The sequence below is a fragment of the Entelurus aequoreus genome, linkage group LG02, assembly GCF_033978785.1.
Source record: "Entelurus aequoreus isolate RoL-2023_Sb linkage group LG02, RoL_Eaeq_v1.1, whole genome shotgun sequence".
Classification (NCBI taxonomy): Eukaryota; Metazoa; Chordata; class Actinopteri; order Syngnathiformes; family Syngnathidae; genus Entelurus; species Entelurus aequoreus.
Window position 1 is genome coordinate 54061199 of NC_084732.1, and position 14413 is coordinate 54075611.

The window sequence follows — 14413 nt, forward strand, 5'->3', positions numbered from 1 at the left end:
TGTTCTTCCTTAGTTTTATTTCTTAACACTTCTTCCTTCATTTAGGTCTGTAAGACTGAAAATATAAAAATGAAATAAACATAACAAAAGTATAATGTCCATTGTGTATTTTACACAAATAATCTCCATTGTGTATTTTACATAAATAAAATAGAAGGTTAAGTGGTAATATATTCACACAATAATTTACAAATGTTTACACATGTAGAAATTACACAACATTCACACACCAACCATTGTATGTGACTTATCACTATTAGCGTTGTCGCCCTCTACTGGTCAAATTTATTAAAGAGGTTTGATTATCCATCCATCCATCCATCCATCTTCTTCCGCTTATCCGAGGTCGGGTCGCGGGAGCAGCAGCTTAAGCAGAGAAGCCCAGACTTCCCTCTCCCCAGCCACTTCGTCCAACTCCTCCCGGGGGATCCCGAGGCGTTCCCAGGCCAGCCGGGAGACATAGTCTTCCCAACGTGTCCTGGGTCTTCCCCGTGGCCTCCTACCGGTCGGACGTGCTCTAAACACCTCCCTAGGGAGGCGTTCGTGTGGCATCCTGACCAGATGCCCGAACCACCTCATCTGGCTCCTCTCGATGTGGAGGAGCAGCGGCTTTACTTTGAGCTCCCCCCGGATGGCAGAGCTTCTCACCCTGTCTCTAAGGGAGAGCCCCGCCACTCGGCGGAGGAAACTCATTTCGGCCGCTTGTACCCGTGATCTTGTCCTTTCGGTCATAACCCAAAGCTCATGACCATAGGTGAGGATGGGAACGTAGATCGACCGGTAAATTGAGAGCTTTGCCTTCCGGCTCAGCTCCTTCTTCACCACATTGGATCAAGACAGCGTCCGCATTACTGAAGACGCCGCACCGATCCGCCTATTGATCTTACGATCCACTCTTCCCTCACTCGTGAACAAGACTCCGAGGTACTTAAACTCCTCCACTTGGGGCAGGGTCTCCTCCGCAACCCGGAGATGGCACTCCACCCTTTTCCGGGCGAGAACCATGGATTCGGACTTGGAGGTGCTGATTCTCATCCCAGTCGCTTCACACTCAGCTGCGAACCGATCCAGCGAGGGCTGAAGATCCTGGCCAGATGAAGCCATCAGGACCACATCATCTGCAAAAAGCAGAGACCTAATCCTGCAGCCACCAAACCAGATCCCCTCAACGCCTTGACTGCGCCTAGAAATTCTGTCCATAAAAGTTATGAACAGAATCGGTGACAAAGGGCAGCCTTGGCGGAGTCCAACCCTCACTGGAAACGGGTCCGAATTACTGCCGGCAGTGCGGACCAAACTCTGGCACTGATCATACAGGGAGCGGACCGCCACAATCAGACAGTCCGATACCCCATACTCTCTGAGCACTCCCCACAGGACTTCCAGAGGGACACGGTCGATGCCTTCTCCAAGTCCACAAAACACATGTAGACTGGTTGGGCAAACTCCCATGCACCCTCAAGGACCCTGCCGAGAGTATAGAGCTGGTCCACAGTTCCACGACCAGGACGAAAACCACACTGTTCCTCCTGAATCCGAGGTTCGACTATCCGGCGTAGCCTCCTCTCCAGCACACCTGAATAGACCTTACCGGGAAGGCTGAGGAGTGTGATCCCACGATAGTTAGAACACACCCTCCGGTTCCCCTTCTTAAAGAGAGGAACCACCACCCCGGTCTGCCAATCCAGAGGTACCGCCCCCGATGTCCACGCGATGCTGCAGAGTCTTGTCAACCAAGACAGCCCCACAGCATCCAGATCCTTAAGGAACTTCGGGCGGATATCATCCACACCCGGCCTTGCCACCGAGGAGCTTTTTAACTACCTCAGCAACCTCAGCCCCAGAAATAGGAGAGCCCACCACAGATTCCCCAGGCACTGCTTCCTCATAGGAAGACGTGTTGGTGGGATTGAGGAGGTCTTCGAAGTATTCCCTCCACCGATCCACTGGATCTTTTCAGATTCCTGCCAGGATATCAGCTCTGCGTTCATCCAAACAGGCCAAGGTTTCACAGTGAGTGAGTAGAAATATGAACGATTATAAAATACTTGTTCTTTGTGTTGATTTGATTTGTATTCCAAATACTATGATGATAATAACTTTATATTGTCAATATACGCTACAGAATTTCATATATAATATTTTCTGCTGGTCGTGTGCGTTTTTTTCAATGACAAAAATGTGCCTTGGTTCAAAAAAGGTTGAAAAACACTGCTCTAGACGAGGAGGAAGTGTGTTTAATGTAGATTAGAATCACAAAGGTCTGCTTTGAGGCTTTCCTACCTTTGACCCCGAGGTGGCCTCCATTGCTCCCGTAGTCACAGCCTTGGTGGACTCGGTGACCATACTTGGATGTCTGTGATTGAACATATAGGACTCGATCCTCCTGTAGTAGAGAGAGAGAGAGGAGGAGTGGGGGCTTGATTAACAGATACACCATGCTCCTTTAGACTTCCTCTTACAATCTGCATTGAAACAGTACCGGTACATTCTGGTAGGAATGATGCAATTACTTCATGGCATCAGCGCACATTGAGGACATGTTGGGAGTAGAAACACCCGTGTGACACATGTGGTATTGTACATCGCCTTGATAACGTCAGAGGATGTTGGAAATGAGTACACTATGTGATGTTTACTAAAAAACAAATAGCATTGTCTGTTGAGTGCCGACAGGCTATATATCACACATTATTACAATTCAGAATGTTTCCTAGAGACGGAGGTTCCTAAATGAGCCCTCACACATAACCCTGAAATGCAGGATTGATTTGTAGTGGTGGTTGTATGACATTGTTGCATCAGCCTTATTGGTCATTTACAGTTATGCTCCTATTATATAGTACACTGGTTATGCAAATATAAATCTAAGGTGACGTGAGAACAATGATGCCATCTAAAATGTACAAAATACCTAAAGTAAACTCATGAAGTCAGAATCATAATGTGAATGACATACAACAGTGTTCAACATTATCTAGAGGATTATAGGAACTTCCTGTTCAAACTTGCACTTTGAAATTGAATACCGCTAAGAAGTGGATTTAGCTGTCATACCACAGCAATTGTCCTGCAAGCACCAACTTTTTTTGCCTCAAAAATCTCTCTGAAAATAAGAAAAATAGAATATTACTAAGAAATATTAGGGCAAAAATTAAAAGAAACTGTGAGACTACTGTGAAAATAGAACCATTAAAATATAAGACAATTATAAATGTAGGGGGGGAAATCATATTTTGTAATAAGAAAAAAAGTATATTGGTATTATATATGCATATAGTTATACAGAGAATAAAATACTAATGAGCATCACAAATAATTTTACTAATAATAATAATGTGTTTTTATTATACATACAGTTTGTTGTTTGTTGTAACACAACAATATTGCAATTGTATCAATACACTGACATTCAATATTAATATTGCTGGTGTCTGATGACATTTTCACCTGGACACTAAAAAGTTACCAAAAAAAATTACTTTTTATACGCTATGCATTTCAACAACTATCTCCCCTTACCTTTGGTTAAAGTTAAAGTATCAATGATTGTCACACACACACTAGGTGTGGCGAAATTATTCTCTGCATTTGATCCAAAATATCACTGTACGATACTGTCACAATATTAAAAGGGTCCTATTATGCAAAACCGACTTTTCCTACTTGTTAGTACCTATTTGTGTATTTGGGATCCCCATAAGTCCAGAAAATTTAAAAATAAACCATGGAAGCATGGCTGAGATATTTATAAAACAATCTTGCCTTCTTCCAAATTTGCTCCGATCGTGTCGTTTGGAATTTGAGACATTAGTGGCGTATTTTGCCTTAGTTACGTCAGCAGATATCTCCATATACTGTATATATATAGTAGAGGTTTACTCGAAAAGCTTTGCGCGACTCTAGGCCTGGAGGAGGGCTTCGGCACATAAATAAGTTCGCCCACAAAATACCGCATTCTCAAGAAACAATCAGAAGTAGTTTGAAAATGGTCTATAAAACATAATCTATGCAACATTTTAACCAAAACACCAGGTACCCCCTTGAAAACGAGATGCCTTATCTCAAGGGGCTATCCTAAATTAATTTAATTGAATACCACCATTATATGTTTTGTAGATCACAAGGAAACATGCTTGTCTACTAATTCATCGGACCCACAAGAGACTCCAAATATGGCCAACTCAATAGCACCAGGAAAAAACAGCACTAACGGGTGTACAATAAGTTCTCGGTTGATACTGTCACATGCCCGAGTGTTATCATTAGAATTTTGAAACCGTATTATCGCCATATTTACAAGACCAAGTACTCCTGAACAACATCTTACAGTCCTAACTCTACCCAGCAACATTACTATTTCTATTATCCAATTACAGACACTAAATACAACTTTAATGTAATGTAAATAGATTAGGGATTTAACGATAACGGTATAATGATAAACCACAGTAAAACTTCCTATGGTTAGTATTACCGTTTTCAATTAAAATCATCATAAAATCGCACTTTGATAAACTCACAGACCGGTGACACTGCTCCTATACTTACCCAAATCTAAACTTGAATAAACACATTGCTGTCTGAGCAACTACGTTATTGTGCATTTTCTGCACAGAGTGATCATTCTATACTCAGAAAAATATGACACAACAGGAAGTAAACTTAAGTTAAGTGGACAACAACCATCATTAAAAAACACTCTAAAACCATTACAAATGAAAATACAGGAAGATAAACATATCTAAACACTACAATATAAATCATATGGCACTTAAGATGCCAGAACAATATTTCATGTTTCATCTGCCAATAAAGTATATAGTGTGTCAGTTTCTTTTATTACTTTAAAAATTTAAACTTTTCCAACAAAGTTCAGTGTCTGTATAAGTAGTACATTCAATAATATTGTGACAGTAACGATAACCTAGTTATGACATTCTCATATTATTACATCTCTAAAATACTGGCCAAAAAATCTAGATGTGCGCAAAGTGGCGCAGTGGCCAATTTTATTATTTCCCTTGAGTGGTTGCTATAGACAGGTTTGACTGCGCTTCAAATATTGCGGCTTCACAATAATACTTTATTTTTTCTAAAGCATACGCTACAATTTCTTCTGACCTAAATTAAGCATTTTCTAGCATAAACATGTATAAATAAACTAAAAATATCAATACTGCAGTAGTATTGGCCACGAGAGGTGACCAAACCAATCAGGAATCCCTGTTCAGTATTGTGGCAACTGATTGACTAAGCCCCAGTCAACATTACTACATTGGATTAAAAGAGTGTAAAGCTGACTGAAGGGTGTTATTTCATGTCTAGAGGGCTCTCATATTTTTGTAAAACTTATTTAGAAGGTTGTAAACAGTTCGTTTATGATCTAGCTATAAAATTGATTTATAATGAATGATTACTACTTTGTGGAAATTCATTTATTACGGGCATGTCCGGAACCAATTAACAGAGATAAACGAGGAACGATTGTATTTTGCTTACCCTTATATATTGTGAGTTTGCAATGGTGCTGCAAAGTACTTCATTATACTGAGGTTACCTCATTTATAAACGTTCCTTGGTCAAAATATTTCAAAGTTTGCGAGTATATAGATATGATCAAAATAGTATGCAAATAATGCATACTTTGTGAGAGCCAACAACGATTACTTTGGGAAAAATGATGATCTAGAAATTATATTTTTGATCCTGAATATAAGGTGGAGTAGCTGGACGAAGTGGCTGGGTAGAGGGAAGTCTGGGCTTCCCTGCTTAGGCTGCTGCCCCCGCGACCCGACCTCGGATAAACGGAAGAAGATGGATGGATGGATAGCTAGTTTTAGAAGCACTAAGCATCATGCAGCAGTATTGCTAAGTGCTAAACAAGAAATACAAACTACAAAGATAGTAAAACAATAACTTTGTGTACGATGTCTGCTCTTACTTCGATGATGACTGATAGGATGCCCATATTTTCCCACTTAGATGAAGGATTAATCATGATGCACACAAAGGGTTAACAAGGAAAAGTTTCCCTGCAGACACTGTCTTCGGTTGTGTGTGTATGAATTAAATGCCACAGATGAACAATTTCTAGATTTATGGCTAAATCTTCCTAATAGCCAGATGAGAGGCATGATTTATAATCTAGAATAACTTTGACGAGCTGAGAGGCGATGATGTGGGAGCAGCAGGACATCGCGGCCAGCTAGCAGTAAAGCAGCAGAGAGCTACTGAGCTGTGTGCTATCAATCCGCCGCTAAAAAATTGTTTGTCTGTGTTAGTCCTTATAATAGCAACATCGCTACTACTTGGTTAATATTCAGGTCACAATATGTGTATAGAGTATTGTTGGCGGGTTTTGGATGGTTATACAAAGGGTTTTGTGGGCGAAATAGAGAGCCTCCATTGACTACATTGTTAGCAGAGATTTTATATATTTATTTACGTCTTTTCTTTTTAAGGAAACTAAAATGTCCAAACTTTTACAATTGTGCCATCAGCAGTGTCCTGACCTAAGGGTGTTTAGTGTGGTTTGCGAGCTGCACTAAAGCGAACCAACAGGCCCTCCAGCGAGTGGTTAAAACAGCGGGAAAAATTACAGGGAAAATACTCCCAAAGATGAGTGCCATGTACACTGCTCGTTCTCTAACGCGAGTACGCAACACCTTGAAGGACAGGCACCACCCAGCACATGGCCAAGGTATAGATCTATTCGCGCCAGGACCACCAGAATGTCTCACAGTCTGTATCCCCAGGCTGAGACTGCTAAATGAACAGCCTGCCTATTTACTGCCCCTGTCCATCTTAATACTTCACTTTTCACTACCTCAATAATTTTTCAAATGACATACCACTCTTCAGACATCTGACTGTTCGCACCCCCTTCCCCCATCTCCCTCTTCTTTACAATGTTACTGAAAACTACTGTCAACCTGCACATCAATGCACTTTCTATGCCGCTAGACTAAGCTCCAACAAAATCTCGTTGACATGTATAACTTGTGTTATTATGACAACGACAATAAAGTAATTGAATAATCGATTGATTAATTGATTACGTCTTAGAATGTTATAAAAAAAGAAAAACATATGTGTTCATGTTGTATATAAGGATTTTATAATATTTGTGTATTTCCAGTATGACTGATCTCCTGATATGGTCAAAGTGCAGAAGCGTTACTCCGGTGACGGCAATCTACGGAAATTACCGAAGACGTTCGGAGCGGAAAATTCAAAATGGCTGACTAAATTTGTGGCATTTGGCCCTGTTTAGACGGTATTTTCACATACTTTGCGGATTGTAAATACAATTGGGTATGGGTTATCGGTACAATGAAACACAATTAAGCATATGAAGTCAACCTGTTTTTCCACTCTACTGGTACTTAAAGTAAAATTGCCCCATTCCCCCATTAAGGTCTGGTGATAAGCATTGTGTGATGTATTTAACAACATAAAAGTAAACTGACATGAAATTGTTATTTTTACAAATCTGAGTACGCTCACAAAAGAAAACATACATTTCTGTGATATTTCTGCCACTGACCCCTCTCCCTTTCTCAGTGAAGGGACAAGTATCACTCCCTTTTAGCTCTTCCTGCAGTTGGAGATATGTGAGCCAAGGAGTGGAGAAAGCCGATAACAGAGTAAAATGTGTTGTTTTTATGTGTTTTATCTGTGCTTTGCAGCACGGCATCTTTTACGAGATGCTTCCTGTCATATGAACAAGACTGTTTTATGTGACACTCCAAGTAGTTACCACTACTGTCATTAGAATGGTTTTCCTGGAGATTTGTTGTAGTGTGTGCACTGAAGAGGGGCAATATTTTACATTGGTTGGTGTACCAGGGCATGTGTATCTACTGCAATAAAGGGGACTGGGTCAAATTAAACGTCAATCTTTTAAGGCCATTTGTTTACCTGACAAGCTTGTTATCTATGTGGTAATCCAGAAGGAAGTCTTTAAGGCACGGCTATTCAACAGGCGGCCCGGAGGCAAAATCTAGCCCAGGAAAGACACCATACCAACCGGCGAGTGTATTTCAAAATTTGGAATAGAAAAAAATGGAAAATATACTCAAAAGCAAATTCCTAAAAACACTAGAGTGTTATATAGAAGGGCATATAGTGTTATATAGAGGAACTTTAACCACAGTAAACACGATGGCAGAGCCTTGCATTGACATTTAAACTTGTGATTTACATAACTGAGGCATTCCTCAAGGCACCCTTTTAAGTCCTCTCCTTTTTGGCAGTTACATTTTTTTTTGTAATGTGATTTATGTAACTAAGGTGTAGCTGTAGCTTTTTAACTTCAGGCACAGTCAGTAGTCATAAGTTCAACGTCTTTAGTTATTAGGGGTGTATTGATTAATCAACTACATCGATCTATCAATTTATATTCCTACGATTCAACTACATGGATCTGTGCTCAGCAAGTTAGCCTTCCGGAAGATACATATTGATCTAAAATCGTTTTAAAGGCAATCAATCAGTTTTATCGACACTATAACAAAAGAAAGCATTGGATTTAAGAAATGCAGACTTTACTGGGAAACAATTGTTACACAGCAGCTAAATGAACACTTCGAGTTTAACAATCTCTGTGAAACCTTTCAGTCCGGTTTCAGGGCAAATCACTCTACAAAGTCAGCCCTTGCAAAAATTACTAACGATCTTTTGCTAACTATGGATGCAGATGCGTTATCCATGTTGCTGCTACTTGATCTTAACGCTGCTTGCGATACCGCCGATCATAAGATCTATTAGAATGTATCAAATCTTGGTTTCTATCTTATTGAAAGGATGCAGTGTGTCTCCTATAACAATGTGACCTCATAGTATGTTAAGGTAACGTGCGGAGTTCCACAGGGTTCGGTTCTTGGCCCTGCACTCTTCAGCATCTATTATCTACCGCTAGGTGACATCATACGCAAATACGGTGTTAGCTTTCATTGTTATGCTGATGACACACAACTCTACATGCCCCTAAAGTTGACCAACACGCCAGATTGTAGTCACCTGGAGGTGTGTCTAAATGAAATTGAACAATGGATGTCCAGCAACTGTTGGCATCTTAACGCTAACAAAACGGAAATGCTGATTATCGGTCCTGCTAGACACCAGCACCTATTTAATATTACCACCTTAACATTTGACAACCAAACAATTACACATAGCGATTCGGTAAAGAATCTTACTTTAAGTACCAGTGGGTCAAAATTATCTTTGACCCAACACATGAAAGGAGCCATATGTAATAATTTCATGTCAAGTCATCATTAAATGGCCCGGATATGTCAAAAGGCATTAATACATCGTGTTCTTTTCAAAGCTCAGCCGGGTATATGCTCATTTGAAAACTAGATTTACAGCCCCGAAATCTTGTTATTGTTTTCATTTCGATGTCCCGCCCTCTTCCGTTTGACCAATTAGAAAGTCTTTGAATGTGTCACATCCAGGTTGCCAATTACGCACCGCCATCTTCGTCTCGCTACTGCCACTGGTAAAATTACTAAATATGTCAGACCTTAGTAAATCTAAAAGGCCTTGTTACAATTCTCACCTTATTCATGACAAAGCCAGGAACAAAAGGAGGATTTGTATCGGCATGCCTTTGAAAGATGGAGACGATTGAAGGCGGAGAAGATTTTTTCATCGGACGCCAAACTTGCTAATATCCTCCTTGATAGGTAAGTAAGACATTTATATTTTCTTATTACTTGTAATAAATGGAAATGTACATTTCGTATGTAAACTATATTGTCCAATACAGTCTATGATCTTGTCTAACAAAGCTAGTATGTCCGTGCAACGAATGCTTAGCATGCTAGCCCGGTCAATGACACATCGACATATAGGCTAACGGGGAAAACATATGCCCGTTAGCCTGTATGTGGATGTGTAATTGAACTGACAGGGCAACATATATTTTCAACAAATAAAACCTATGTAGATATTGGTAGTGTCAGTCCCTATTTCGTTCTCAATATGCTGATACGCTGAGGAAATGGGTTCCAACATTAGCACGGCTGTCATCATGGCAATGTGAAACATATGGAGACAGCCAAATCACATGATAAAATAATTCCTCATTCTTGTTTGCATATTGTGGACTACATGTACCAAGTTATATGGCAATCTGAAATGTTTGAAACAGTAGTCTATAGGCATACCTTGGTAAAATGTTGCCTCTTTAGTTTTGGGCGTACATTAGGCTGCTAAGTATGCTCTACTTAATTTCTCCAGGATGACCATTGCTAGCGTTGGTTGTAGTTCGTTTAGTCTTTGTTTTCTGATAGTACTGACAATAACCATATAATTGTCATTTGTTGTGATATTGTACGCAGGCATGACATGACATACTTCTTCTTGAAAATAGCCTAATTTATGTGTAAAATGTGTTGGTTAGAGATTTGTTATTGACAAAAGGCTTCTCTATTCAGCTATTATGGTCCCAGCACCTCAACCCCTAGTAAGAGGTAGTGGAAATTTGAAGTTCCTTGGAGCAGCCCAGTCGTTCGAGCTGGATTCGGCTGCGTATATGGCAACCTCAGTCAGGGAGAGAGGGAAGGGACGACACAATTTTGACCGTGATTGCAGTACCATTTCTGGACATATTTTAACATATGGCTCCTTTCAAAGTGTTACTAAAACAGCCTTCTTTCATCTTTGTAAAATCGCAAAAATTCGTCCCATTTTGTCCACCACCGACTGGAGATCATTACGTCTCGTCTCGATCAATGTAACATATTATTTTTGGGTCTCCCTATGACTAGCATTTAAAGATTACAGTTGATACAAAATGCAGCTGCTAGACTTTTGACAAGAACAAGAAAGTTTGATTATATTACGCCGATACTGGTTCACCTGCACTGGCTTCCTGTGCACTTAAGATGTGACTTTAAGGTTTTACTACTTACGTATAAAATACTAGACGATCTAGCTCCATCCTATCTTGCTGATTGTATTGTACCATATGTCCCAACCAGAAAAAAAAGTCTGCAGGCTTTAGAGCACTTTCTATTCAGGCTCCAGTACTCAGGAATGCCCTACCGGTCAGTTAGAGATGCTACCTCATTAGAAGCATTTAAGTCCCAGCTTAAAACTAATTTGTATACTCTAGCCTTTAAATAGACCCCTTTTTAGACCAGTTGATCTGCTGGCTCTATTTTCTACTCTGCCCCCCTCTCCTGCGTGGAGAGGTTGTCAGGTGACCACGGATCAGCCTCCATGGAGGACGCGCTAGCTGTTCAAAATCGGGACCCAGGGTGGACCACTCCTCTTTGCATCAGTTAGTGACGTCTCTGTGCCCCGACGTGTCTACATGCAAGAGGATCCCCTGCTGGCCCCACTACGGACTGGACTCTCACATTATTAACTGTATCTACTCGGCATCCATTGCACCGGTCACCCAAGGGGCGATCCCCACATCTGCGGTCCCTTCCAAGGTCTCTCGTTGTTCTCATTTGGTTGAGTATGTTCTTGCCCCGATGCGGGATCTGAGCCGAGGATGTCGTTGTGGTTTGTGCAGCCCTTTGAGACATTTGTGATTGAGGGCTGTATAAGTAAACTTTGATGGATTGATAAATGGATTGATACTCAAGTCTGTCTGCCCATCAGCGGCGTCATTGCCATCAGTCATCAAAACATAGAATGGCGGATACCTATGGTGGCCAAGAAAAGTCTCAACAAATGCAAACGCCACAAGACAATAACAAAGCCACAACACAACAAATTTCAGCTACAGCACATTTGCAAAATCCATAACAAATACAAACACCACAACACAACAAAATAAAGTCATAACACAACTTTAATTCACAAAGGCTCTGACGGACACAACGGAAGTGAGAGCGACCCAAATTTCAGCTACAGCACGTTTGCAAAAGCCATAAGAAATACAAACACCACAACACAACAAAATAAAGTCATAACACAACTTTAATTCACAAAGGCTGTGACGGACACAACGGAAGTGAGAGCGACCCAAATTTAATCGACAGATTTAGTGGTTGGGCGGAGGGTTAAAAACGGTGCAATGAACCTAGTATGTAAATTTATCAAAAAAGCAAAAAAAGTTACTCTTTACTAAAAAAGTGGTTACAATTCACTTACTTTTGTGAAGTGAATTATATTTATATAGCGCTTTTCTCTAGTGACTCAAAGCGCTTTTACATAGTGAAACCCAATATCTAAGTTACATTTAAACCAGTGTGGGTGGCACTGGGAGCAGGTGGTTAAAGTGTCTTGCCCAAGGACAAAACGGCAGTGACTAGGATGGCGGAAGCAGGGATCGAACTTGTAACCCTCAAGTTGCTGGCACGTCTACTCTACCAACCGAGCTATACCGCCCCAAACTTGTTGAAACTTTTCAAACTTTATTCATTACACTGTTTTCAACTTTCCACCTCAGCCCTTGTGGTCCATCCACAAACTTGTCCGCTGTCACTTCCATTGCATCTTGATATTGTTGTTTTGGCTTATAGTCGTGTTGTGGCTTTATGTTGTGTTTTGTCGTTTGTATTTGTTGTGGCTTTTGCAATTGTGCTACAGCCAAAAGTTGTTGTGTTGTGGCATTTGCATTTGTTGTGACTTTTCTCGGCCACCTTAGATATTTTTCAAAATGAGAGTAGTAGCAGGTCAAACTCATTTAACTCATTTAACCTGAATGGATTTGGCTGCACTTAATTTCTCAGGTATTGTTAATTTAACCTAAAGAGATGTTGGTTGCACTTTATTTTTGATAATATTGTATTATTTTTATATTGAAAAAAACAGAAAAAGTAGTAGGTAAATCTACGGTTAACATGTTGGTTACTGTCCTTCTATTGAAAATGTCTTGAATATTGAAAATGAGAGCGGGAAGTGTTTCCTCTTCTTAATTTAACCTAAACTGTTGGTTGCACTTTATTCAAATAAAATGTGAATGCATTCGTCATTAATTGTTGTTTACTTGTTTGTTTGTATCCATAATTCATTTATACCTAATTATGTTACAAACAATAACAGAAATATAGGAAACTTCACCTGCAGTATCCAGTATTTACTTCACAGTCACACTGGTTGAACTTTTGGCTACAAAGTTACTGAATCGATTTCAACTCCCTGAATCAATTCGGATCGTATCATTCTAAATGAACTAATATCGTCCCAGAATCCTATCGCAACCTCATATTATGATTTGAATCGAATCGTTAAAACAAATTGTTACACCCGTATTATTTATACAAGTAGTAAACAAGGTCATCTCTTTTTCATCATTTGTGAATTTCAACTGGTGGCTGACGAGTTCAGTTCCAAAAAATTGTGAAGCTCACATTTTTACAGCAGATTCTTAAAAACACTACAGTGCTGTCTTTAGCTGATCTTTGACTGCATTTTTCGCAGAAGGTCCTTAAAAACAGCAGAACGCTCCTAAAACTCTTGACAAAATGGACCGAAATCAAATGTTTACTGTAGTGGATGCTGGTTGGTTGGTTGGTTGGTTGGTTGGTGTCAGTTCTCCAGAATATACAAAGTATGAGTAATAGTGAAAGAACAAGTCCAGTATCCTCATCCTTAGGTTTTTGGAAATGTGGTCGTCAAAACAATTTAGTGTTATATGCTTGTTTTAAAGCAAATTATAGACCCAAAAGCAGCCTTGAACTGCTTTGAGTCTCCTAAAGAAAAATGTCTTCCACGACAGGGAGCCATTTAATCACTCAAGAAACCTGCTTCCTACTCAAGATTAAGAATTGCTGGGTCACATCCAGCATTACGATTAAAGAGTCTTTATTCAATGTAACTCAGCAATAAGCCTTCAACTTTATCCTTTAGAGAGACCCTAGCTGCTCTTCTGATTCTTCTTTTAAAATCAGATAGAAAAAGTCAAACGTTTCTTACTTGTTAAGACCACAGTTCGTTGAGGACACACTTTTAAAGACTTCATACACAATTGTTCAGTAGAATATTTCTGAGGGCAGAGATGACTGATGTTGTAAAAGAAGACCAGCTGTTTAACGACCTATGTGCTATAGTTCATCTCAAATGCATCCGAGCATGCCTTTATGGACCTTGCTTTGTGCACCTGCAATAGGAAAGTGCATCCCCAAACTATTCCCACAAAACTGGAAGCAATGTTTGTCCGAAATGTTTTTGTTGGTAAGACTCTGGGGAAATTAAGAGGTGTAGTCCAACTCCTAATTGATCAATTGATTAATTGGGGGGCATGTCCAATTACTGTTGTGCACATAGCGTGTGACGTCTAATGTAAGGAATTCAATCAGTCCTCACTGTTCATCTCTTTCTGTGTCATTTATTCCGTGACAGCATTTAAACAAAATATCTATAAGGAAAATGATCCCTGTTGTTCAAATGGTATTGTATGTTAGGAATAATACACACACAAGCTAGTTCATGCAAACTAATA

At 40.0% G+C, this 14413-nt stretch overlaps 1 protein-coding gene across 6 annotated transcripts in view; it reads right to left on the reverse strand.

The window, feature by feature from the left end:
- plekha7b (pleckstrin homology domain containing, family A member 7b) overlaps positions 1-14413 on the reverse strand; it is a 254813-nt gene that overhangs the window by 115106 nt on the left and 125294 nt on the right. For all 6 annotated transcript variants that reach the window (XM_062029101.1, XM_062029110.1, XM_062029090.1 and 3 more), the window contains exon 5: positions 2284-2386. In XM_062029101.1, coding sequence (XP_061885085.1) covers positions 2284-2386 — 103 coding nt within the window. The remainder of the gene's footprint in view (positions 1-2283; positions 2387-14413) is intronic.